The sequence below is a fragment of the Pungitius pungitius genome, chromosome 21 (genome assembly GCF_949316345.1).
Source record: "Pungitius pungitius chromosome 21, fPunPun2.1, whole genome shotgun sequence".
NCBI classification, from domain to species: domain Eukaryota; kingdom Metazoa; phylum Chordata; class Actinopteri; order Perciformes; family Gasterosteidae; genus Pungitius; species Pungitius pungitius.
In genome coordinates, this window is record NC_084920.1 from 12,971,078 (window position 1) to 12,995,547 (window position 24,470).

The 24,470-nt window shown below is 46.1% G+C and overlaps 3 protein-coding genes across 4 annotated transcripts; 1 reads left to right on the top strand and 2 right to left on the bottom strand.

Annotated features, from left to right (window-relative positions):
- Positions 1 to 1,597: 1,597 nt before the first annotated feature.
- On the bottom strand, positions 1,598 to 5,121 carry mrpl38 (mitochondrial ribosomal protein L38). Its single transcript, XM_037463432.2, has 9 exons — positions 4,942 to 5,121; positions 4,139 to 4,327; positions 3,866 to 3,997; positions 3,566 to 3,768; positions 3,293 to 3,365; positions 3,162 to 3,207; positions 2,172 to 2,330; positions 1,937 to 2,073; positions 1,598 to 1,800 (listed from the first exon to the last, which is right to left on the bottom strand). The coding sequence occupies exons 1-9, from the start codon at positions 5,024 to 5,026 to the stop codon at positions 1,664 to 1,666; spliced, it is 1,161 nt and encodes a 386-aa protein (XP_037319329.2). The 5' UTR covers positions 5,027 to 5,121; the 3' UTR covers positions 1,598 to 1,663.
- On the top strand, positions 4,986 to 16,648 carry trim65 (tripartite motif containing 65). Of its 2 annotated transcripts, XM_062559848.1 has the most exons (9): positions 4,986 to 5,200; positions 5,400 to 5,506; positions 5,997 to 6,448; positions 13,445 to 13,540; positions 13,680 to 13,910; positions 14,153 to 14,321; positions 14,404 to 14,493; positions 14,588 to 14,805; positions 15,262 to 16,648. In XM_062559848.1, the coding sequence occupies exons 3-9, from the start codon at positions 5,999 to 6,001 to the stop codon at positions 15,568 to 15,570; spliced, it is 1,563 nt and encodes a 520-aa protein (XP_062415832.1). In that variant the 5' UTR covers positions 4,986 to 5,200; positions 5,400 to 5,506; positions 5,997 to 5,998; the 3' UTR covers positions 15,571 to 16,648. The 2 variants fall into 2 exon arrangements, 1 of the variants encoding a protein (XP_062415832.1); XR_009942836.1 differs by lacking the exons at positions 4,986 to 5,200; positions 5,400 to 5,506; positions 5,997 to 6,448; ... (2 more) ...; positions 14,588 to 14,805; positions 15,262 to 16,648 and adding an exon at positions 6,744 to 13,110 and having other exon boundaries at positions 13,680 to 13,723.
- A 580-nt stretch (positions 16,649 to 17,228) lies between these two features.
- Positions 17,229 to 23,431, bottom strand: wbp2 (WW domain binding protein 2). The gene is made up of 8 exons (XM_037463433.2): positions 23,176 to 23,431; positions 22,041 to 22,149; positions 21,715 to 21,850; positions 21,491 to 21,583; positions 21,227 to 21,373; positions 20,994 to 21,116; positions 20,414 to 20,490; positions 17,229 to 18,456 (listed from the first exon to the last, which is right to left on the bottom strand). Exons 1-8 carry the CDS (start codon positions 23,232 to 23,234, stop codon positions 18,409 to 18,411), a joined length of 792 nt encoding a protein of 263 aa, XP_037319330.2. The 5' UTR covers positions 23,235 to 23,431; the 3' UTR covers positions 17,229 to 18,408.
- Positions 23,432 to 24,470: the final 1,039 nt, after the last annotated feature.

The following is a 24,470-nucleotide window of genomic DNA, read 5'->3' on the forward strand; positions in this document are numbered from 1 at the left end:
AGGTGTCACAGGAGTAGCTGATCAGCCCTGATTGGCTCTCCCTCAAGAGAGTAAGTGCTCGTTGGACAGCTAGAAATCTGCTGTCCAAGTCTTTTTCATTCATGTCCGTATTCTCAATTTCTAACTAACTTCTTCACAATAAAGAAATGATTGTGGGTGATCAAAAATAATAGCCGCGACACTGCATTTACCGTATAAATTAAGTTATAAAAAGTGTTCACGTTGGTCGACGACTACCAATAGCCACATGGTTCTGTGTTGGACCGCCAATAAGAGTGACCATATGCTTTATTTAGGTCTGATCAGAGAATCCTCCATCAACTTTCATTGTTATGCAGACAATACTCAAATGTAACCCTCGAGTTAGAGAAAACCAACTAGCTTCAAGCAGGTCTTAAGGACATCAAAGCCTGTTTCGTCCTGTTAAACTCTGGACAATTGACTGGGTGCTCGAGGCCAAATTTGCAGAAAGTATTTTGCTAGATGCCATTGCGCTGGCATCCAGCTGCACTGTAAAATCTGGATGTGTCCTTTAAGGTACCAAAAGCTTATACTGCCCCCCCCCCCCCCACCTACCTGATTAAAAGCAAGAGACTACTCTGCTCAAAGTGATGCAGAAAAATCAGTTTATGAATTTCTTACTTCTAGATTTATCCAAATCAGGCCGCTCTATTAAGTCTCTGAATCACAATGTCATTAAAACTGAGAAAAGGGATCACTTCCTGTATTAGCTTCATTCCAGGGGGCCGAAGGTCACCTTATTTAACACTAGGCTCAAGACTCCTTTTTGAAAACTATTCTAGCTTTTAGAAGCACCTAGGTAAGGTCCTAGAAGCCTAGGATTCAAAGAGCCCTCCCTCCCAGTAGACATGTTCATGACCAATGATGTCACACCAAGTGTACTTCAGTAACAGGGAAACTGAAATTTCAAGGACAGTTTTATTGAACAGCACAGATTAAAATTGGTACAAGCTGAAACGTCTTAAGATGAACCATTGTTAGAGGGGATGATGCGGCCTTTGTTGTAGTCGCCCACAGTGCCGTTGTTGCCTGCGAAGCCGTCGTCGCCCACTGTGACGTTGTTGCCTGCGGAGCCGTCGTCGCCCACTGTGACGTTGTTGCCTGCGGAGCCGTCGTCGCCCACTGTGACGTTGCTGCCTGCGGAGCCGTCGTCGCCCACTGTGACGTTGTTGCCTGCGGAGCCGTCGTCGCCCACTGTGACGTTGTTGCCTGCGGAGCCGTCGTCGCCCACAGTGCCGTTTTGGCCTGGGGCGTAGTCGCCCAGAGTGCCGTTTTGGCCTGCGCTGCCATCGTTGCCTGCGGAGCAGTCGTCGCCCGCTGTGCCATTGTTGCTGCTGCCAGGGTAGCTATCGTCACATATATTCATCTGCGGTAGTTACTAGTTACTTTGTCACATTTAGGCATTCCGCTACCAGGACCTCTGTCCTCAACATTTCTCATACTAGTATAGTATACTACCATTAGTATTCCTGAAGACATGCAAATACATGTAAAATATTTGGAACTTCCATTTAATTCCAAAATCCCTTTTAAAGTTCCCTTTCAAATAATTCAAACTTGGCACAGTTGACAAAAAAAACTTTATTTTTTTTACATAAATACACCAGCATTTACATTTGCAAAGAAATGTGTATTAATCATATCAATATATTCCATAGCTGTGCTTCTTGCCATCTCTGTATCTGTCTAGGTAGCGTAGCGGCTGTCGATGAGGGTATTTGACTTGTGGAGGGTGGTACACTGGAGGCCGGATGAACTCAAACACTGGCTCCCTCATATCTACGGGCAGAAGACACAACATACACGCATTATGGTTACTAAACAAACCACCCAGACTTTTTTGTCCCAAAATTTCAGAAAGAAAATAAAAGGTCACAAGACCAAATGTTCCCATCGTCAGTGAGCGTTGACTCACCGAGTGTCTTGTGGAAGGTGTCGGTGACGGATTCGTCCCACTGACACTGGAAGAAAGCCAAGCCTGCAGGTGTCATGTTGTCCTGGTGCTTTCTGTAGAAATCCATCGTCTTAAAGGAACGATCCACCAGAGAATGGCTGCGTATTGGGGCAAGACATGATCAGGGTTCATTCAATGAGTGTACAAGTATATGTGGATGATGTGGGTTTCTTTTCATATGTTTGGGATTGCTCACCAGGGCGACGGCCTGACATCCTCCTGGAAGTTAACAGGTCCCTCTTGCTTGAAGAGGACATAGACGTAGCGGTGGAAGCCCGTTCCTCTAGCGGGGAACGGGGGCAGGTAGTGACACAACTCGTCCCCGGCCTGCACAGCTCCGTCCGGTATGTTCCCTCTACAGAAACACAGCTGATTTCAGGCTGTTGTAGTTGAAAACCATTATAATAGCATTTCTAAGTAAAAGAAATAAATGAATATGCAAATGTTTTTGATGTTTCACTGCTGGAACCAGAGGTTTCCTGCTTTGCTGAAAAGTGTCAAACCTGAAATGAGTTTGACACCCCTGCTGTAGAGGACGGATAACTTTGATTAACAACCAAGTTATTTCCACAAGGTCAACTGATGCATGCGTTTCTGACCTGGCTGTCTTTAGTAGCAGCTGTTGTGCCATTAAAGTCTGCATTTCTGTAGAGGATGCATATGCTTTTTTTGTTCTGCACAACTCTACTAAACTAAAAATAAAAGCAACAAGCATTTATGGCTCTCCGGCACAATAGAGACTCCAGCCACCACCAGGGCAATAAAGTTGTATCCATAATCTAAGATTTTAGTAAATTTGATGGGCGAGAGAGAAACACCTGCCGCATTATAATCAAGTCAGAAAAATTAAACGTTCCATTTTTTTATTTTTAAGTTAATAAAGCAAGATTTAAAACTGTCTTCAACAGATAGATGTGATAAATGTTAAAACAGCCTTCTAGTTTCAAACTCAGCAATGAAACCCTTCTCTCCAATATCAAATTGAAGTAAGAATAAACTAATAATATTTTCAAGTAGATGGGCTTTTTTGAAATTTGGGATTAAGCATGAATTGATAAAAAGGGTAATTGATGGGAGCTGTAAGTGATGTTTGTCATTAATTTGTCAAATTTTAGACCTGCCTGTAAAAGGAACTCGGCAAACTTCTGCTGCACAAATTAAAGCACAGTTGAGTTGAAATACTCACACCAGCCAATGGACATATTCAGTTTCATTATCCAGAAGATGCTCATCTGAAAGAGACAAGAGTTACATTTTCAAATGCAGAGAATTCATGAATAAAGTGTGTTGATTTATTTTGTGGTAGCAGATGCTGACCTGGACAGGTGAGCAGAAGGGTCCACAGGGAGCCCTCCTCTGCATCAAAGCTGATTTGAGGGAAAGAAGCTGCCTAAAGAGAAATGTAAAAGGCAAGGACAGAAGAAGCAGGCGTTAAAAAAAAGGATGGGTAAAGAGCAGGAAAGTGAATAAAATGAAATGCAGGGTACAATGAGGGGGCTTTGTCTTACATGGGGGGAGGTTTAGGTGACCTTGACCTTTAGAATATCCATTACAGGCCAAATTAGGGCACTCTAAAACTTAGTTACGTACTTCTGTTGGTGTCAGCTGATTCCCATAATGCACTTGACCACTGTTGTCCTGACCATAGAAGATCCGGAGTGGGACTTGAGGTAGGAAATATGCCATGGGAAAGAGATCCCTGAAGACTCCGTAGTGGTCGGCCAGCCTCTTTACATGAAACGGGCCGCTGCTCTTCTCCCAGGTCTCATTCACTCGATCCAGGGGGATCTTAACTGGTGGGGCAAACGGGTAATATTGTAAACACAAATATTCGCCTACCATTTAAAAACGCATTGGTTTTCGCATTATGGTGAAAGCGTGTGATCTCACATGTGCGCAGACGACAAGCCCTCTCCAGCTCAACGTTCTTCTTGTTCTCCTTCATCACCTGCTTCCTCTCCTTCGCCTCTTTGGTCCTACTGGGTCGATAGTACGGAAGTCCAATGTCCACTTTTTCTGCTCCTGCAACCACGCAGAACCAGATGACATTGTTGATTTCACAGGCTTCCCCTGGGATGAAATACAATGCTGGACCTAACGTTAGTCGTGTTGGCGTGACACTGGAAATCCCAGTCAACAGTCAGAGCCTCCTCGGTGTCTCACCGTGCTCGGGGTCTTTTCTTTCCACGTAGCTCCTGTAGGTCTTCCACCAGGCAGGTTGGTTATTCGTCTCCTCGGCTTGTTTCAGGTAACGAGTGTAGCTGCGATACCTCTCCACCGAGTCCAGGTTTTGAGCGTCAAACTCGTCATTCGGCAGTGGACCCAAATGTGTTGACCGCCTGCAGAGGAACGCTGTTGTGTGGACACAAACACCGGCAAATGCTCAAAATCACTGTGCATAAAACATTTTAAAATATCCTAAAAGCTAAGCTGTAAATAAATAAATCCAAGGAAGTTTGTGTTTTGAATGTGGAGAGGTCAGTGCGGTCTCGGGTGAGTTTGGGGAGAGCGTTCCAGAGGGAGGGGGCAGCTATGGAGAAGGCCCTGTCACCCCATGTCCAGTGCTTGGTCCTATGGGGGACGGATGGGAGGGTGGCGTCAGAGGAGCGGAGCCGACGGGATGGAAGGGGACGGTGGAGGAGGTCGGCGAGGTTTTTCTGCTACTTTGAATTCACTGATCTGTGAAACCCCATTAGCACTGACATGTACTATTCCTGAGCTGGGTACTAGTATAGAATTGTCTTAAACAGAGTCGGTAAAAGGACGCTAACGGCGGGGAATTAGCAGTGCGCTGGTATTGGTACTCAAATGAGCGGTTTAGGGCAATGCTAGCTTTCGCAACAGATGTAGGGCACTTTAGAGAAAGGTTTTAATGAATGAGCGAGGGTAGTAACGAATGTAACTTGACAAATTCTAGAGAATGCTGAATGTGAATACAATATGATTAAGCGGCGTGGTCACAATACCTGTCGAGACAAATGTTCTGGCATTATTGACCCCCAAATCTGTCCCAGTTCGCAGGGCACCGATGCAGACACTGCGCAGCGCCATCTTGGAGTAATCTTTTCCTTTTTTTTCTAGAAGATACGGTGGCCGAGAGGGGCGAAACGGGTTTGTTTCTGGTGACTAACTGTAGCCAAAGTTGTGGAAGCTACGGGTCACACTAGTAAATATTGTCTTTTTTCAGCACACATCTATTGTCTCGATTCGTAAAAAAGCGTCAAGGTTTGTGGTTTGTGTGTAGTCATCAATTCATGTTTTACCAAACAGGATTCTTTTGTATTGCACCAGGCATTGTATCTCGCTGTAAAAACGAAACTGTAAAATATTGTAACAGCAGCAGTATTACATGTATAAACGTTTTAAATTGTAGTAATTATCTAGTTTGACTCTTGCCACCTGCGATTAACAATTTTTCCAACAGCCCATGAAGGCATCATTTATGCGTGTGTCGTCATCAGGAAGACATCGTCTGACGACATTCAGCTTTTACACAAATGCCGTACATGAATGTATTTATCTATTGAGGAGGTAAGAAATGATATTGAGTTGTTCGATGATATACATGTGTGTATATATCGGTTTGAGCTTAAAAGTGAGCGCGTATTTACAGTGAAGTCACCGGACTGTTGTGAGTGGTTGACTGTTGTTATTTGTCCCTATTCGACGGCGTCAAGTGACCTGAATCCAGGGTAATGTTAGCAAGCGCTAGCTTTTCCTTCCACTTGGCTCAATCCGTGGTAGTCCACGTTACCATGTGGACTTCAGTCTCTGGTGCTGCCTTAAGGTGGCTTTGCTGCTCCACAGTCTGATAACTGGCACTAACCAAAATTGCGGTATTATTATTATTTAACCCATTTGCGAAGCGTTATGCTAATAGCAATGTGATACAACCGTCTTAACAAGAATGCAATAAGCAGTTACGTTCCATTAATATCAAGGTGCATGCATATGGGACACTTGCATGTTTGAGTTGCATCACATCACAAGCAACCTCTGTCTTCTTTCCTCTTTCTCACAGAGATGTCCACTCATGCTTCAGAGATGGAGTCTCAGAATTCAACCCTGAGCTGCGCCATATGCCTGGAACGCTTCCGGATCCCCGTCACCATCCCCTGCGGTCACACCTTCTGTAAAAAGTGCATCACCACTCACTGGGACACCAAGAGCAAGTCTGGCATCGGCCCCAGGTGCCCGATCTGCAACGAGGAGTTCGCCACCAGGCCCGTTCTGAAGCGGAACGTGTCCATGTCGGTCCTGACTGAGGCCGCAAACACCACCGGCCCCTGCTGCAGAGAGTCACTCGCGGGGGGGGGCGACGCGGCGAGACCCATGCTGCTGTGCGATCGCCATAAAAAGCCGCTGGTGTACTACTGCAAGCAGGACAAAATGTCTGTGTGCTGCGAGTGCGGCATCTCGGAGTGTGCGAACCACGACAAGGCGTTGCTGGAGGCGGAAAGGGAAAATCAAGAGGTAAAGTAACACGATGAGTGTTGTGTTGTGACGTGCAAGGGCGTAACCCAGCTGTTCTTTGTGGCGGTCTTGTCCCCGGGCAACTTTCTCTCCAACGTGCGCTCACTGAGCAACAAACCGGACCAACTTCAGATGCTGGTGAGGACACAGAGAGACTTTTCTACATTGTTACGGCCCTGTGTTCCACAGCAGGGCCTTGTATGTGTGTATGTGCATTTGTTGTTGAAGTTGCTTGTGTGTGTGTGTCTCCTCTTAATTGACAGGATTTACCACCCCCCCCCCCCCTGATTGGCTGCGGACCCAGGATCGTTAGTGGCTGCACCTGGTTTGGAGCTCAAAAGGCCACAGTCTTGAGACCCGAGGAGGCTCGCTGGCTCTGCCTCGATGTACTATTGTATGGTCAGGAAGTTGTGTTTGTCAGTGTGGTTTTGGAATTTACTGTTCGGGGGAAGGGAGCCGTTGTGGCTAGACTAGAGGCCCATGGGCATACATCACCCGCAGTGAGTCTCTGTCTAGAAACACTAGCTTAGACCTGGGCAGACCACCTCCTGTATCTTTTGGTTAGCGTGCTAAAGCTACAGCACTAGTACCTAGGAACAAGCCTGTGTATTTTTGTTTGTTTCGTTGTTTTGGTCTTGTCCAGCCCTTCTCCCTGTAATCCGTGTAAATAGAAATAAATAAATAACCAATACACGGTAAAAACGGTTTGTGTCCTGCTTGCACCACGACCCCCACAGGCCCCGGTTGGTGACACACTTGGACCTTGAACAGCGGCGTATCAGCAGTCCCCTCCCTTCTAGGGAGCAGGCGTAACAAGTGGGGGCTCGTCCGGGATCTCTGTTGGCCCGCTGCTGCTGAGAGGATCTTTCTGTGGTCAATAATTGGGGCATGTACGGCGTGGTGTAAGCAGACTCGTGTAGTTGGACTGGATACTGGTTAGTTAGGTGGTGTTACTCAGGTACAAATTTTTATTGTGTACAGATGGCTACCCTCACCCTAGCAACGTTCTTGGAGAACCCTACTTTAGGTCTCCTAACGAGAATGCGCAAGGAAGAGCTAAAAAAAATAGCTGAGCACTACAAGCTACGTGTCAGTGAACAAGCTTTAAAGGCTGAGATTGTAGAACAAATCAAGCATTATTTATTGGATCTAGAAGAGGCAGGCGTCATGTCCCTGGACGAGGAGGATCCCGTAGAGGGTGCCGAGGAAAGGACCGCAGGAGTCTCCTCTCCCACACCGCCGGTGGACAGTGGGGAGCGTAAAGAGGCTCCAGCTCCTTGGACGCTGCCAAAGTTTCTTCCGTTTTCCCCAGTGGCAGGTGGATCTGAGGTAGGGGAGGTAGACAAGCTGCGTAAACAGATGGCACATCTTCAGGCAGAACTGAAAGACAGAGAAGAGAGGAAAAGATATGAATTTGAGTTGGAACTCAGAAAAATAGAAGCAGATAAGGAGGTCAGAATAAAAATTAGGCAGATGGAGCTCGAGGCAGGTGTAGGGGTCTCACCCTCAGGGCCACGTGAGCCACCTCCATTTAAGGTGAGCCAAAACGTTCCGATGGTTCCACCGTTTAGGGAGACCGAAGTAGACCGCTACTTCGTAGCATTTGAGCGTGTAGCCGTCGCTCTGCAATGGCCAAAGGAGGTGTGGCCTCTTCTCCTGCAGTGCAAGCTGTCTGGGAAGGGCCAGGAAGTGGTCGCAGCGCTTTCCCTGGAAGACAGTTTGCAGTATGATGTGGTTAAAGCAACAGTACTTAGAGCCTACGAGTTAGTACCTGAAGCCTACAGGCAACGCTTCAGGTCTCACAAGAAAGTGGGGAGTCGTACATTTGTGGAGTTTGCTAGGGACAAGGAGTCTCTATTTGAGCGCTGGTGTGCAGCGAGCAAGGTAACAACTTTGTTGGATCTGAAAGAGCTCGTTTTATTAGAAGAATTCAAGAACCACTTATCTGAGCACCTAGTGGTGTACTTGAATGAGCGGAAGGTAGAGAAGTTGACCCAGGCCGCTGTTATGGCGGACGAATATGCTCTGACCCACAAAACTGTGTTTAGTGGATCTCATACTGTCGTCCCATCGACGTCTTGGGCACGCCGGTCTTCACTTGACCCCGCCAGAAGACTCACAGAAAAAAGAGAGTGTTTTTACTGTCATGAAGTGGGCCACTTGATTTCAGATTGTGCGGTTCTGAAAACAAAGACCTCTCAGTCACCACCCCGCAGCAAGAAAAGTGTCGGTCTTATCCAGTCTACTCCTCGCCTAGACGCTGTTGCTGCGGACAAGATGGTTGGAGCTGAGCCGGATCCTAGGTATGCTCCATTTGTGTCAGTTGGGAGTGTTTCTATCACTGGAGAACCAGAGGACCACACTTTAGTCAAAATCTTACGAGACACCGGTGCAGCACAATCCGTAATCTGTAAAGACGCGTTGCCCTGGTCTGACCTTAATTACTGTGGATCTAATGTTCTCCTGTGTGGGATTGAAACTAACCCCATCTGTGTACCGTTACACTGGTTACACTTAAAGTCAGAGCTCATTTCAGGACGTTTCCGGGTTGGCGTCGTGCCCAAGTTACCGGTGGAGGGGGTAACTCTGTTGCTGGGTAACGACATCGCTGGGGGTAGGGTATCTCCGGTCCTAGAGGTAATAGAAACACCTGAAACAAAAGATGCAGATGTGTTTATTGTTAAACAGTTTCCACATGTTTTCCCGGCTTGTGTCCTAACAAGAGCACAGTCCAGGGGGGAAGGGGAGGTGGTGGATTTGTCGGATTCGGTCTTTGAGCAGGTTAGGGGTGAGGAACCAAAGCCTGAGGTACAGGCCACTCTGCCTACAATGAGGGAAGATGTCTGCGCCAGTCAGTTACAGGACGTTCTCCCATCCTTAGCAGTAGAAAAGCTAATTGAGTGGCAGAAAGCGGATACCAGTCTGAGGAAGTGTTTTGATGCAATAGAGGCCCCTGGAGAAACAGGCCTGCAGGGTGCTGCCTATTCAGTGAAGGAGGGAGTTCTAATGCGCAGTTGGACAGCACACAAAACCGGTGAGGACTGGGATGTTGTTCAGCAGGTAGTTGTTCCTTCACCGCTACGACCGCAAATACTGTCGTTGGCTCATGATCCTGGATGGGCAGGACATCTAGGGATAACAAAAACATACAACCGAATTCTCAGGTACTTTTTCTGGCCAGGTTTAAAATCTGATGTTGTCAAATACTGCAGAACCTGTCATGTGTGCCAACTAATAGGAAAGGTGAACCAACCTGTTCCTCCCGTGCCACTTCATCCAATTCCTGTGATTGGAGAACCGTTCGACCGAGTGATAGTGGACTGTGTGGGCCCACTACCGAAGACACGAGCAGGTAACCAGTACCTTCTCACTATTATGTGCAGTGCTACACGGTACCCAGAAGCCATCCCCCTCCGAACAATAACGACCAAAACCATCATTAAAGCCCTGATGAAGTTCTTCTCCACATTTGGACTCCCGAAAGTGATCCAAACTGACCAAGGTACTAACTTCATGTCCAAGTTGTTCGCTGCTACAATGAAGAATCTGTCTATCACACATCAGGTCTCCAGCGCGTACCATCCAGAGAGCCAGGGGGCTCTAGAGCGCTGGCACCAGACCTTGAAGACGATGCTAAGAAAATACTGTGTGGAGACAAATACTAGTTGGGACGAGGGAGTCCCCTTTGTTCTGTTCGCTGTCAGAGAGACCATCCAGGAATCATTAGGATTCAGTCCCGCTGATCTGGTTTTCGGTCATACGCCACGAGGTCCGATGAAAGTTCTGAAGGAGCACTTGTTATCTGAAGTGTCCAGTAGCTCCCCTCGAAATGTGCTGGACTATGTTAGTGAGATGCGGGAGAGGCTGCATATCGCGTGCTCAGTGGCCAGAGAGTCCCTCTCTACCTCTCAGGAACGCATGAAGGTGCAGTATGACAGAAAGACAAAGGACCGCTCTTTTGTGCCAGGGGAGCAGGTACTCGTTCTCCTACCCGTACCTGGTTCGTCTCTCTCGGCCAGGTTTACTGGGCCTTATATTGTCGAAAAAAAAATAAGTGACACTAACTATATAATTAAAACCCCGGACCGCAGACGCTCCTCCCGTCTGTGTCATATCAACATGCTCAAGTCTTACCGTAAACGTGACGTTCCTGACGTGTCTCCCCAAGGACCAGTTCTGCCCACCTTCACCAGCGCAGCACTAGTGGTGCCCATACCTGAGGGGGACTGGAAGGAAAACGACGAGGATGGGTTAGTAACACGCAATACATTACAACAGTGTAAACGACTCAACAACCCGGAAATGCTACAAAAACTACCGTCCCTAATGGGACATTTAGACCAGAGACAAACTGAAGAACTCACCGCACTAATACATTCCTTTCTCAAAGTATTCGGCGAAGTACCAAGCCGCACCTCTGTTTTGGAGCACGACGTAGACGTTGGAAACACTCGACCTATTCGCCAGCACCCGTATCGGGTTAACACACATAAGAGAGAAATAATGAAGAGTGAAGTGGATTACTTATTGCAGAATGGAATGGCAAAACCCAGCTACAGCCCGTGGAGTTCTCCGTGCATACTAGTCCCCAAGCCAGACGGTACGTCCCGCTTGTGTACAGACTACCGCAAAATCAACTCTGTGACTGTGCAGGATTCGTTTCCATTACCCCGCTTGGAGGATTGCATCGATCGCATTGGCTCCGCAGCATACGTGAGTAAACTGGACTTGCTTAAAGGTTACTGGCAGGTGCCTTTAACCCAAAGAGCGTCTAATATATCGGCCTTTGTGACACCAGACAACTTTGTGCAATACACAGTCATGCCATTTGGGATGTGTAATGCACCCGCCACGTTCCAACGCCTAGTTAACATTGTGTTTAAAGACCTCCCGAATTGCACAGCTTACCTTGACGACTTGGTGATCCATTCACGCACCTGGGTTGAACATCTTGCCACGCTGCGGTCAGTATTCCAGCGGCTAGAGGGCGCTTCATTGACGCTCAATCTAGCAAAGTGCGAATTCGGAAAAGCAACGGTGACTTATCTTGGGAAGCAGGTGGGACGTGGACAAGTGCGCCCCATTGCTAGCAAGGTTGAGGCAATAGCGAACTTTCCCACTCCGAACACTCGCCGGCAGCTGCGACGTTTTCTGGGAATGGTGGGATACTACAGAACATTCTGCAGGAACTTCTCAACCGTAGTATCCCCCCTGACATCCTTGCTGAGCCCGAAAGTAACTTTCAAGTGGTCACCAGAGTGTACCTCCGCGTTTGAGTCAGCGAAAGCATTGCTATGCAACGCTCCGGTTTTAGCTGCCCCCGACTTCGACAAACCATTTAAACTAGAAATTGATGCCTGTATCGTGGGGGCAGGTGCAGTCCTACTACAGGAGGGTGACGATGGTGTGGATCGTCCAATTAGCTTCTTTTCCAAAAAGTTCAGCCCGTGTCAAAAACGGTATTCGACAATTGAGCAAGAGACGCTTGCCTTACTTTTGGCACTCCAGTTCTTCGAAGTCTACGTTGGCTCAAGTAACGTCCCTGTTATGGTCTTCACTGACCATAACCCTCTTACCTTTCTTAGGCAAATGTACAACCAGAACCGCCGCCTCATGCGGTGGGCTCTGATCGTGCAGGGGTACAACTTGGCCATATCACACGTAAAGGGGTCTGCAAACGTGGTAGCTGACACTCTATCCCGGGCTTACCAGTGAGGGTAAAGCGGAAAATTGTACTGTACATGTACAAGCTGGGGTTTTGCAGCTGTTGTGGGGGAGGGCGTGTTACGGCCCTGTGTTCCACAGCAGGGCCTTGTATGTGTGTATGTGCATTTGTTGTTGAAGTTGCTTGTGTGTGTGTGTCTCCTCTTAATTGACAGGATTTACCACCCCCCCCCCCCCCTGATTGGCTGCGGACCCAGGATCGTTAGTGGCTGCACCTGGTTTGGAGCTCAAAAGGCCACAGTCTTGAGACCCGAGGAGGCTCGCTGGCTCTGCCTCGATGTACTATTGTATGGTCAGGAAGTTGTGTTTGTCAGTGTGGTTTTGGAATTTACTGTTCGGGGGAAGGGAGCCGTTGTGGCTAGACTAGAGGCCCATGGGCATACATCACCCGCAGTGAGTCTCTGTCTAGAAACACTAGCTTAGACCTGGGCAGACCACCTCCTGTATCTTTTGGTTAGCGTGCTAAAGCTACAGCACTAGTACCTAGGAACAAGCCTGTGTATTTTTGTTTGTTTCGTTGTTTTGGTCTTGTCCAGCCCTTCTCCCTGTAATCCGTGTAAATAGAAATAAATAAATAACCAATACACGGTAAAAACGGTTTGTGTCCTGCTTGCACCACGACCCCCACAGGCCCCGGTTGGTGACACACTTGGACCTTGAACAGCGGCGTATCAGCAGTCCCCTCCCTTCTAGGGAGCAGGCGTAACATACATCCTCCGTTTTGTGCTTCACGGAGACCTGGCTCTGATCGATACCGGACTCGGCGCTCCAGCTGGCGGGATTCAAGCTGCTCAGAGCGGACCGCAACACTGAGCTGTTAGGCGGGACGTAGGGTGGAGGAATCTGCTTCTACTCCAACATCAGCTGGTGCAACAACTACTGCAACGTTCTCCTGATCTGGAATCTTTTATAAATAACTGTAAACCCTTTTTCTCCCCGTGAGTTGGCTTCATTCATCCTGGTTGGTGTTTACATGCTGCTGGCGAACCCGGACTCCTTAGTTATTGTCCTTGGGGACTTTAACAAAGGAAACCTCAGCCATGAGCTTCCTAAGTACAAACAGTTTATTAAATTCCCAACCAGAGAGGAGAACACGCTGGATCACTGTTACACCACACCACCCAAATACCCGCTTTATGGGGAAGGGTATTCTTTTGGACCCAACCAAGGTCTAAACCATGGTTACGCCCTTCACCGGAGCGTCAAAAGGGAGAGGGGGTGTAATTGACTATGTGAAGCGTACGGTCTCACTTTGACGTGTGTTCTTTACAGCTGCTGCTGGGAAGGAAGAGTAAGGAGGTGGAGAAACTCACTGAAGAGACGCTGAAAAGTATCATAGACTTGGCTGAGAATATCAATCAAGCAAAGGTAAACCACAAACCTTTCCCTCTGTGAAAGTAGGATGAATATAATGTAGATTCATAGAACGGCTGGGAAAGAAGAATTTTAACCACATTATGCTACATCCTTTAGGTGTAGGGAATGATTTTACACTTTCTATTAATAGGTGACTCTTCAGCAGACCTCCAACTGGGTCAATGTCAAGTTCTCCGCCCTGATCAAAATACTGGTGGAGAAGCAGGAGGCTACACAGCTCTTTATTGAGGAACAGAAAAAAGCCACCATCAACGAGGCAGCGGGGCGGCAAGCAGAACTCGAGGAGCGCTCCCAGATACTCCAACAGAGCCAGTTACAGATCGCATCTGTACGTAACCTCTCTGATACAGATCTCATCAAGGTTTGTACCCTTTCCCCATCATTTAACTCAAATGCAGAGACCGTTATGTAACACCAAAACTTGTGGTTGAGGACCTTGAAAAAGCTGTTAGCGCCGGTGTGGGTCCGAACAAAGAAGGTAATGTGCCGTAGCTTGGATTGCACAGAAACAGTGAAATGCCTCCGATCAACTAACACTGGGTGGTGAAATCGCCATCCGCCAAAATCATCGTGGGTTTCTTCCAAATGCATGTCTCCTCTCAGGAATCCATGGTCCTGGAAGTCCCACGTTTCAATGACATCCCCACAGATGTGACTTCAAACCTTCAAGATCGATTGAACGGCGTCACCGATGTCCTGACCCGAGTCTCCAAGCTGGTGTTTGAGGACCTCGAGAAAGCTGTGAGCGCCGCTGTGGGTCCGGACGAAGAAGGTAACGCGCCGTAGCTTGGATTGCCAGCGGTTTGTTCCCCGATGTTTTCTGCGTGCCTCTCAAGCTTGTTGTTGGTCTCCAGGTTCCCCTCAGGACAAGAGGCCGGTCCTAGCGGTTGTTCCCAGTCCAGCCGCTCCGTGCCACCCGGGTGGGAAGGAGGGCCTTACTGCTTGTAAGTCCTCAGTGTTTGAATGACATTGGATACGGAAAGTCAAAGACTATTTATGGATATCTGTTCCGTCTGATTCCTTTGTTTGGCGCAACAGACCGCTGCTCTCTGACCTTCGACCCCCGCACGGCCAACGGGCACTTGTTTCTGTCTCAGGAGTACCGGAAGGCGGAGCACCTGACCTCTGGGCCACGCCCCGTCCCGGTCCACGAAGCGCGCTTCGACCACACGTGGCAGGTGCTCTGCTTTCAGGGCTTCACTCATGGGCGGCACTACTGGGAGCTGGAGGTGTCCAAGCCCTGGGCCTACCTTGGGGTAAACAACACTGACTGTTGTGTTTGTGCGTTTTTGGATAAAAATCACAATGCGATCTTAAAAGGACGGTTACCTGTAGGGCCACTTGTCAATCTACCTTTCTTTTCTGCTTTTTTCTAAAGCCCATAGCTTTTGATTTGCTAATGGTCGTGAATTAACGTGGGAAAGTCTGACAAACTTCTAGGGGGAAGATATATTTCAGCTTAAGTTACGGTGACTGAAAAAGTATTTTACAAGTGAACCTCTCGTTTTGAAGACCCACTCAATGCCTTTCTGTCATTGACATTGGCGTTGCTGCAATAGCAGGATAGCACTTCTTTAGCAGCAGTTTACTGAAACTCCGGATCCACAGCTATTGGGTCATTTTCATCAACATTTATGGTGCCCAGAGAAATCTCTTTGGTGATCAGCCACGGCTTTTCCTCCGGGTTCTTCTTCCTCCGTGCTTCTCATCAGGTCACCTACGAGACCATCCCCAGGAAGGAGAAGGCCAAGCGCTCCATGGTGGGTATGAACAAGCTGTCCTGGAGCCTGCAGCTCGACGAGCACCAGCTCAGCGCCTGGCACGACGGCCGGCGGGAGATCCTGGCCGGCGCGTCGCGGCACGGCCGCATCGGCATGCTGCTGGACTACGAGGCGGGGACACTCACCTACTACGGAGACGGGCAGACCAGGCTCCACGCCTTCCACTGTGCCTTCAGCCGGGAGCTGTTCCCCGCCTGCTGGATAGGTGAGGGGGTCAGCGTCACCCTCTGCTCCCCATGAGCCGACCCTGAGAAGGAAACGGAGGGGGATGGAGGGAGGCTCAGTAACCAGAAGTACTATCAAACAATGGCACTAGCTGAGTCCCCCCTTAAGACATTTAGGTTGAAGGGTTTTCTTATGTTCTTTTTCTTTACAATGACTGCCTTCCTTGAATGTTTTAAGCAGAGGACATGGCTTTGATTCACCACACAAGGAAAAAGCGCTAAGGAACTGCTCTCAACCCGGGTCCTAAGGAGCCCCAGGTTTCTATTTGGATGACGTCAATACATTCCTTCAAGTTTCTTTGTTTTAAAGCAAGGCGAGACTTGTGTATTATTGCCGTTTGATTTTAAAGGCAAACAACATAGTGTGATTACTAAGAAATGTATAGTATTGTGCATCCAACTTTTGAAATATTTCTTTTTGGGAGATCTGCTTATTCAACCCTCGCTGAGAGTTGGATGAGAAAATCAATTGTAGGTTTTAAAGAAGCTGCAGGCAGTAGCTGGCTAGCCTAGCTTAGCATAAAGGCTGGAAACAGCTAAACTGGCTCTGCCCAATGGTAATGGATACGCATAACAGCACCGACAAAGCCGACTACTTCAATGTTGCCCGGCAACCAGTTGAGATGGCAGGCAGTAGAATAAATAGTCCACAACCTTCCATAAACCTTTTTCCCCTATGGATTTAAATCTGTGAGCTCTAGAGATGCTTTAAGTTTAGCTAGAATCTGATTGCTGTAGATTAAGAGAGAGTAAACTACACGTGTGGCTTAATCTCCATCAGGAAGTGACCAAGCACATTTCCTCCAGGGAAGAGCGCCTGTAGCCGTTCTTTTATCAGGAAATCTGCTCTTCTCATGAAGTGGTGGCAACAGATAAAACCGACTCGAGTTATACAGGCAAACACGAGGTGTCAGCAGTATAAGACAGCCACACTTTCTTCTTTTTTACATTTCTGTAGCAAGCCAATTGTTGAGGAATTGCTAAGGCATAACTTGGCCCTTGCGCTCTAGAAATGCGGGTTATACTTGAATTCTTAAATTATGTTATGAAAAACTTTTTTAAACTCTTATTTTTAAATCTAATAAGTGTTGGTCGTTAAGCAGAATTCACTAAAAGAAAAGACGTGAGCCAGTTTATACTGTTGTGGGACAATAAGCCTGAAAGCAGGGTATAGTGACTAGAAAACAGTTTACTACGTACTGTCCGTCAAAAGTACAACACCCCTCTGTTGTACCACAAGCACTGAATTTGGTGAAACCAAATGGTGGGATGCCATCACGACTGGGACTACAAAACAGAAAAAAGGAAGAGTCCCTTTCTCTCATCTTTGGGAAACAGTGCAGCTCGCCCGGACAGTTTTTCAATTTTGACACTGAGGTTTGTGATGGAATCTGCTGTACTGTATTTTGTTTTTAATGGTCTTTTAAAAAGAAAAAAACATCCTGAGCACTTAGACTATAGGACATCACGCGGCAGAATGTGGGAAGCTGCCGTGGATTTGCACAAGTTGTCTGAGAACGCGCACAAGCGGTTCAGAGATGGGAAAAGCATGTGTCAAGCGTTGTTTTTAGCCCAATGACGTGAAACACAAGCCTTTGTGCAGACACTGGGATGTGTTCATGTTTTGGTACGCTAATGCGCTGTTATCAATTTGTGATTTGAGCAATGCTCAGTGTGGAAATAAAGGCAAAGGAAACTTGTTTTTCACATAAATCAACATCTGTTTAATAAAATCCAATCCAATGCACACATGCACTAGTTTTTTGTTACTTGAGCCATTTTACATGAATTATTCAATAAATTAGTTTGAAATAAATAGAGCTTCATTGTTATTATAATACACACAGCCATGACAGAGCAAACAGGAGCCCGATACATAGCATTCTGAGAGTGCAAAGAATCAGCCGCGGATGTGCCACAGATACAGAATATAGATATGTGACTAGAGAGGAAGGAAGAGTAGATACTCAGATACTGAGGGCGCTCAGATCAGATTTAAAGGCCAACCTCCAACTGTGGAGTAAAGATCACAACCACAGAAAAGTAGAAGCGCCTTTATTTTCCTAAATTTTTTCTAAATATAAGAAATAATGAAAGGTGAAGCAGAATGACGGTGAGTCTGACCATTTGTTTCCCTCGATTTGTTTAGAGCCATGAGAAAAACAGGAAGTGACATCATTGGGTAACTGCTCTGCTGATAATCCCCCCCCCCCCCCCCCCGGTTGCCCTCGCGCTCGGCTCTAATCCAGGATCAGGGATTCACTGCGCTGCCTCGCCGCTGCTCTAATCTTTGTGCTCCCCTCGTCCACTAAAACACGGCAAAGCAATCCGCTCCCTTTACAAAAGTTTGGTTTTTCCCTCTAGGTTAGTGTTCTCGAGAAAATATCTCATGTTCAAAAAGTCTACAATATTAAAAGCCTGTACAAACAAATAATAGAAAATGAAAACACTGCAATCAGCTTGCACTAGCAAAGTAAACGTGGTAAGATTCATCCTAGTTTGAATAGAGAAAAATATAAGTGAGTGTCGTAACTGAATCTGAAGTTTCGGGTGGCGGTATGATTCTCGAGACAGCTGCAAGGCAAATTGAATGCTAAAAAAACATGTTTACTCAACCACATAGCCTCTAAATCCAGACTTGTTTCCCTCAAAGATTGCTACCAACTCGTCCCATTTCCACCACAAAGTGTGCTCTGAAGGGAATGAAACCCATCCCAATTCATGAATAATTAAAACCAAATGTGAAAGGTAGAGGATGAGAAGGTGAAGCCACGAGGAATGATTCGGAAGGTGACAAGGGGGAGGGCGGGTGTCCACGTTGGCCGAGGGAACAAGAGACGGAGATCCGGCCGGTCTACTGGTTCTTCTTGTCTTCAGGAGGGGAGTAGGGGGGAGGCTTGTCCTACGGAGAGAGCAAATTCATCGTTTGAGACAACACTGCTGTACAGAGACTATTCTGAGCAAGGATATTTTCATTTAAACTGTGCCCTAAAAAAAACAGCATTTTGAACTCATTTTGAACAGTTACCCCACATTAGTTCACTAACAAGATCCCGTCCATCGGATGGACCTCATCATACAAACCAATGAGGGTTAAATGAGGAGATATCTCGAGTCCAATCATCAGGGTCAAGCACATGCTCAGTAAAACCTGTGTGTGCTTCATCATAGAACTCGAGGACGATTGATTTGTTTCACTGAGGCATCCGCGGCGAGGGTGTTGTAGACGCTTGCTGTGTGGGTGGGAATTACAATTCTGCTATTGGACAGATCTTGGAAGACCAGATACAAACACTGAAAACGTCCTGTTGTGTATCGACCGGTCATCCATTCAAAACTAGTCAAAAAGGGTCCATCGGGTGGAGAGCAACATCCCTTTTGTTTCTAAAGTCATCTACTGTGACATACTAGCCTCCATCCAAAAAGCCCTCCGGTAAACAGGGAATGTTTTATCGCGTCACACCGTACCAAATAAACAAATCCTGGAATTGAAATTTCATTCTAAAGTCTTTCAATTTGAAAGCATGGCTCGTGGGTTTTTGCATTCAAATGTGTTGCTTGCTCCTATCCAGCTCTTTTCCAACAGTTAGGCTGCCTATGTGTGCCAGTGTAGACCCACGTAATCATTTTTTGTCCTATTGTCCGAGCCCACAGCAAACTCCTGCAAAGTAAACAGGAATAACTAGGAATGGTAAGAAGAACTCTACACCTACGTTCTATTACTTTAGGATTTTTTGACAGGGTTATTGCACAATAAATGTGAGAATGACGTTTTACGAGCGCACAGAGCCCAACCAGGAGTATAATGACTCAATTGTGAATACAAACACAAAAACAACTCAAAATAAAAGACCCCCTTCTTGAATAAAGATTCATAATACCCTTCTGTCACCCCATTACATGGTAGTTCCTGATGCACAATGGACATCACCTCAATTCATATCAGCATGTTGCTTTTCTCTGTATTGTGTCCTTAAACCTGCAACCTTTCAAAATGACTCCTTGCGTGACTCCTGATGGTCCCTTTCAGAGTAGAACAGACGATTGATGGGCGGGGGCTACATTGCTAAGGTAGTTTCATTCACTAAGTTATTTCAAACAAAATTCTTTGTGCCTCAGTTGTTCAGCTATGTCTAATCTCCACCTTTACGTGTCATTTCGGGTTGCAAATGATAGAAGATGTATAGTTTGTGTTCTGAATAAGTTATTCAGGGCAATGTCTGGATGTTTGTGATAGTATGTTAATTGTGGGCTAAAATCACTAGCATGTCCTTATTTCCTCCCAGAGATGATAGTAGTAAGATGACCCCCCTGTGTTCTTTCTATGCAGCTTTTGCCATATGGAACAGGGCTTGTTGTGATTGGCTGAATCTGTCTAAACCTTTGCTTTAGCGTTTGTATCGCTAAATTCATTGTACGCCTTATTTATATAATGAGTAATCTGCTCATTTTTTTCGTCAGGAATGTAATAATCAGCTGGCCTATAACACTGTCAATAGTTGAAAACTATAACATTTCACAGAGGTCAAAAATATAGTTGTCATTGTTTATCTAACTAGTAACATCATTATTTGATCAACCCGTTTTAGCTCTAATTTAGTGAAATGTTTCCAAATGACATGCAAATGAATCCCCTAAAAATTGAGGACCCATATAGTAAAAATACACTTTTGATTGTCTCCAATACCTGTAATATTAAGCAAAGCACTGAAAAAAATATATAAAAAGAGCACACTTTCATTCAGTTGCTACTGTACTAAAGGTCGGTGACGTTCCATTGCTTATACGTTTCCAATAGAACTGGGTAGATTGATCAATGCAACGGCAGATATGTAGCAGAGTGGTGCAGGGGCGCCTACCTGTGGCAGGTACACATGTGTAGGAGCGTGTGTGGCACCACTGGCGCTTGCAGCTGCTTCAGCTGCTTTGGCCTCCGCTGGGACAGAGACGGATATTGAGAGAGAAGATGGGTTCACGATTAATATCTAACTGACATTAAATTGCAGATGCTTATCAAGTCTGAGGTACAAATTGTGGTATCATGTCCATGGGAGAAGGAAATGAAAATTATTCTGTGTCTGGACTTATTGAACAATGTCAGGTGACATTTATTTTTTCTTTAAATTTGCAAACAAATTAATTCTGGTCCACAATATCTCATGGCATTTTCTAGCATTGTTGTTTTCAAGTTTAAGAATAAAGCTTCCCGCTCACTTAATACTGACATATATCACGTTATTATATACTTTCAATGCCACTGTGTTCCATTGATTTGCTTAACATCAGCAACCCAAACCGTGTCACACAAAATGACAAGTCAATGGCAATCGATTCCCAATGTAAGCTTCATACAGCAACACAGAGTCATCCCTTTCTTTTTATTTATCATTGGCTAATGGATAAATTAGCACCAGAAAGGAATTTGCCAGAGAGCCTCACCTGCTGCTGAGGAGGGAAGGTCTGGGTCATGTGGGGGCTGCTGGCCTAGAGGAGCAGAATAAGGAGGTGGGGGTATGTAGGCTGCAGACGCATCAAACGCTGGAGGGTTGGGGTAGAATCCACCTGGGTAGATGATGCACAGAGCTGCAGATTAGACCAGCGATACAGCAAACACTCTCAAACCAGTTCAAGGAGGTGATAATGACAACGGCTGTAATTATTACAGCCCCTACCCGGTGGAGGAGGGTTGGGGTAGGAGTAGCCGGGGGGAGGTCCAGCGGGGTACATCCCGTTAGCAGGGGGAGGAGGGTAGGCATAAGCCCCATTAGCCATGTAAGGGCATCCACCAATCCCAGAAGTCACTGGCTGACCTCTTGATGCTGCGAGATAAAAAGCAGCAAGAGAATGCGAGACATGAAGAAACAATGGAGGCCCATCAGCCAAAACCCCCATAACAAGGATTTTATCATACTTGTAACGAGGCTTTGTAACCATACCCTGTGCGGCAACCTGCAGCATGTACTGGCCAAACTCTATAGCTCCTCCAGCAGCAAAGATGAGTTTGAACATAGCAGTGCCCTCCCAGCCACCTGTAAGCGACAACACAATAAGGAATCCCTGGAATTACCGTGTGCCCAACAAACTGACAGACGCAGACTACCGTGCAATCACGCGTCACCCAAATGAAACACATGCACCTGATGCACATGTATATACCTACCTCCAGGCTCAGAGTTGACAGTGCCCTTGATGTAATTGGCTCCCAATACAGGTTGCTTTATCTCACAGCCCTTTATAAGGTAGAAGGGCATCATGAAGGACTGCAGTGCGTCCCGCCCTTTAGCCAGAAAGATCACCTGAGAGAAAACAACAGCAATGAACATCATCTCAGCACTCACATGAACTCATGAAATCTGCTCCCTTAAAGGACAAGGGGAAAGCTAAACCAAATACTGCTCAGTAGTTTATCAAGAGTCCTACCAATTGTTGTGTTACTTGCCATTGATGGTGACATATTTATGTAGAACAATGCTCTGGCTAACAAACCCTGTATGGAGTTAGGTAGATGCTGCCTTTCTTGCTCTTTCTGAAGGCTTCCGGCAGACTGTCCGCATCACAGAAGACAAGCTCCACGTTATCGTAGTTCATCAACACACTGGTGATAGAAATAGACACATTTAGTACATCAGTGACAGAACAATTTGATCATTTCTACATTATCTGTATGGGATTTTATTTGATAAACAGGAAGACTCAAACCCCACAACTATAATCTGTTACTTTAAACAGATTTAAAAAGATCACTTGGTAATTGTGCCACGGCTGGGTTACCCAACGTGCCGATCAGGATGTTTTCAGTTAACAGAACCACAACGAAGGGATTAGCCTTACATGTCATGTAGTGACAGGCTTACTACTGGTACTGGGTCATCTATAATGGGGTTATCAATGCGCTCCAGTAGGTTCTAGCAGAATCGGTCTCTGGTGTGTATTCATGTAATTCGCTGTGACCTGGTCTGGATGGTGCAAAACAAAAACACACGATTTATAGTACAGCTGGATAATGCAGGCGTTGCAGCATCGCACGGTCGGCAAATCAATTCAACTTACAAAAAGATTTGAATAGTATTGTACCCGTGGCAAGATGGACTAAATATAACGTAAAACAAGTAAACACGCCTGCAGTCGCGTTAAGTCTTCTACGACCGCAGGGATGATACCGCTCGTAGGCCGTGTTTGGGCTACGAGTCTGAGACCCGGTTCTGTGAGACACAACCCGAATATTATGTTAACAGACATGGCTTTACAACTAAAATAACATACAGTGTGACGTTATATTTGGTATCGTGTTGCAATAAGCCACTGCTCAATTCGGCTTACGTAAAAGCGACGGTAACGTTGGAATAACAGCTTCGCTGTCAGGATCAACATGCTTGTTCACATGATCACACCGGTTTGTATGAAACCGAAGCTAACCGATGCTTAAAGTTGCCTTCTCGATGAAGTTAAAGTTAGTATCTTCTAACTGCAGTTCGCAGGGACACCTGTCTTTTTTTGGGTGCCTTAGTTATAAGTAAATGAGCACTGAGTGACGCTCTCCCCGGAGAGAGCGTAACAGCGCGTGCGTCCGGTTGACGGTAACGGCTAACGTTAGCTGACGCTAAAGCGTTGCACACGTTACCTTTCGCTGTTGTTGATGATGACTCCGCCGGACTCCGAGTTGTTCTGGTTCAGAGTCATGTCGACCGGCCTCCAGACTCTCCCGACGGCAGAAAGATGAACGGTCGTGTTCCTCTACCAGAAGGCGGGTCTACGGGCCTGTCTGCGGCCTCGGTCGCGTTTCTGTCTGCGTTGATAACGGTTGTTGTGAAAATTCTGCTTGGTTGTGAGGTTGCACCTGTCCTTCCGCCATTCACGTGACACGCTCATAGCGTGACGTCACGGGTCCCTTAAAAATGAAATGCGTTTACCGTTTTTTTTTCACAGTTACAGTTGTTTTCTAAATAAAATTACCCACTATGTTTTTGTATGAGAAATAATTCGTCCGAATTAAAATGCTTCAATGAATGATGAGAAATAATGTGTAAGGCGATACATAGAGACGTTTCTACACGGTGATCTTTACAAGTGCACTTAATATTGGAGGGATATTTTGAACCTTTTGCAGACAAGATATGGGGATTTTGTTTTGCACAGTTGCTACTAATGCTTCTAATTTAAGACGGGATTATCCTGGATAAATAACTAAAAATTGAATAAAATTACAATAATGCAAATAACAATACAAATGTTTACAAGAAGGTTATTTTCTGTGACACCATGGTAAGGTTCCTTTTTTGTAAGCATTAAAAGTAATTTGTACTTGCAGTATGTTTAATGTAAGCTTGTGCTGTAAATTCTGTTAACCAAACCAAGGCATATTATATTCTGTTGTAAACGACACGAGCAAACGAGAAAACGACATGAGCCTCTTACAATAAGAACCAGCTCTTCTCCGAATGAGTCAAGGATAGAAGGGCGGTTGGGTTGCTAAAGGGCCCGCAAGGTTGTGAAAGAAAATGCAACTTCATGTGGGTTGGCAAACAATAGTCTAGGTCTGTTCTGTCCTTTCTTTTCTCTCTCTGTGACACACAGTAGGACTTTTTTGTGTGACAACTGATATAGAAAATGTAAAGGAGGTTTTCAAATGTGGCATTCACGCTTCTCAAATGCAAATATTGGTTTCTTTTTTTAATTCGCTATCAGTAGGTGTTGGACCGATGGTCGGACAACGAAAGCCATTCAATAAAGTCAACAAAGGCTTTAGAAAATTGTAGCGTCCATTTAAAAAATGAAAACCTCTTTCCAGCGATGTTATTGTCCAAACAATGAATCCATCAACTAAAAAAATCGACAAATAAGGACAATTGCTCAAAAAATATTTTTTTCTATTGTCATTTTACATGAAGATTTTATAGTCACTGTATTTGCAGTATT

What these genes read in the sequence shown, in the direction of transcription:
- mrpl38 (XM_037463432.2), bottom strand. Translation starts at nt 5,026, where the DNA reads ATGGCGCTGCGCAGTGTCTGCATCGGTGCCCTGCGAACTGGGACAGAT. An exon ending in CAGAACATTTGTCTCGACAG is followed by an intron (nt 4,328 to 4,941) that starts GTATTGTGACCA and finishes TCCACACAACAG; the next exon opens with CGTTCCTCTGCAGGCGGTCA. An exon ending in GAATATGTCCATTGGCTGGT is followed by an intron (nt 2,331 to 3,161) that starts GTGAGTATTTCA and finishes GTGTTTCTGTAG; the next exon opens with AGGGAACATACCGGACGGAG.
- wbp2 (XM_037463433.2), bottom strand. Translation starts at nt 23,234, where the DNA reads ATGACTCTGAACCAGAACAACTCGGAGTCCGGCGGAGTCATCATCAAC. An exon ending in ATCATCAACAACAGCGAAAG is followed by an intron (nt 22,150 to 23,175) that starts GTAACGTGTGCA and finishes TTCTATCACCAG; the next exon opens with TGTGTTGATGAACTACGATA. An exon ending in CCCCAACCCTCCTCCACCGG is followed by an intron (nt 21,117 to 21,226) that starts GTAGGGGCTGTA and finishes TCATCTACCCAG; the next exon opens with GTGGATTCTACCCCAACCCT.
- trim65 (XM_062559848.1), top strand. Translation starts at nt 5,999, where the DNA reads ATGTCCACTCATGCTTCAGAGATGGAGTCTCAGAATTCAACCCTGAGC. An exon ending in AGAATATCAATCAAGCAAAG is followed by an intron (nt 13,541 to 13,679) that starts GTAAACCACAAA and finishes TTCTATTAATAG; the next exon opens with GTGACTCTTCAGCAGACCTC. An exon ending in AGCCCTGGGCCTACCTTGGG is followed by an intron (nt 14,806 to 15,261) that starts GTAAACAACACT and finishes GCTTCTCATCAG; the next exon opens with GTCACCTACGAGACCATCCC.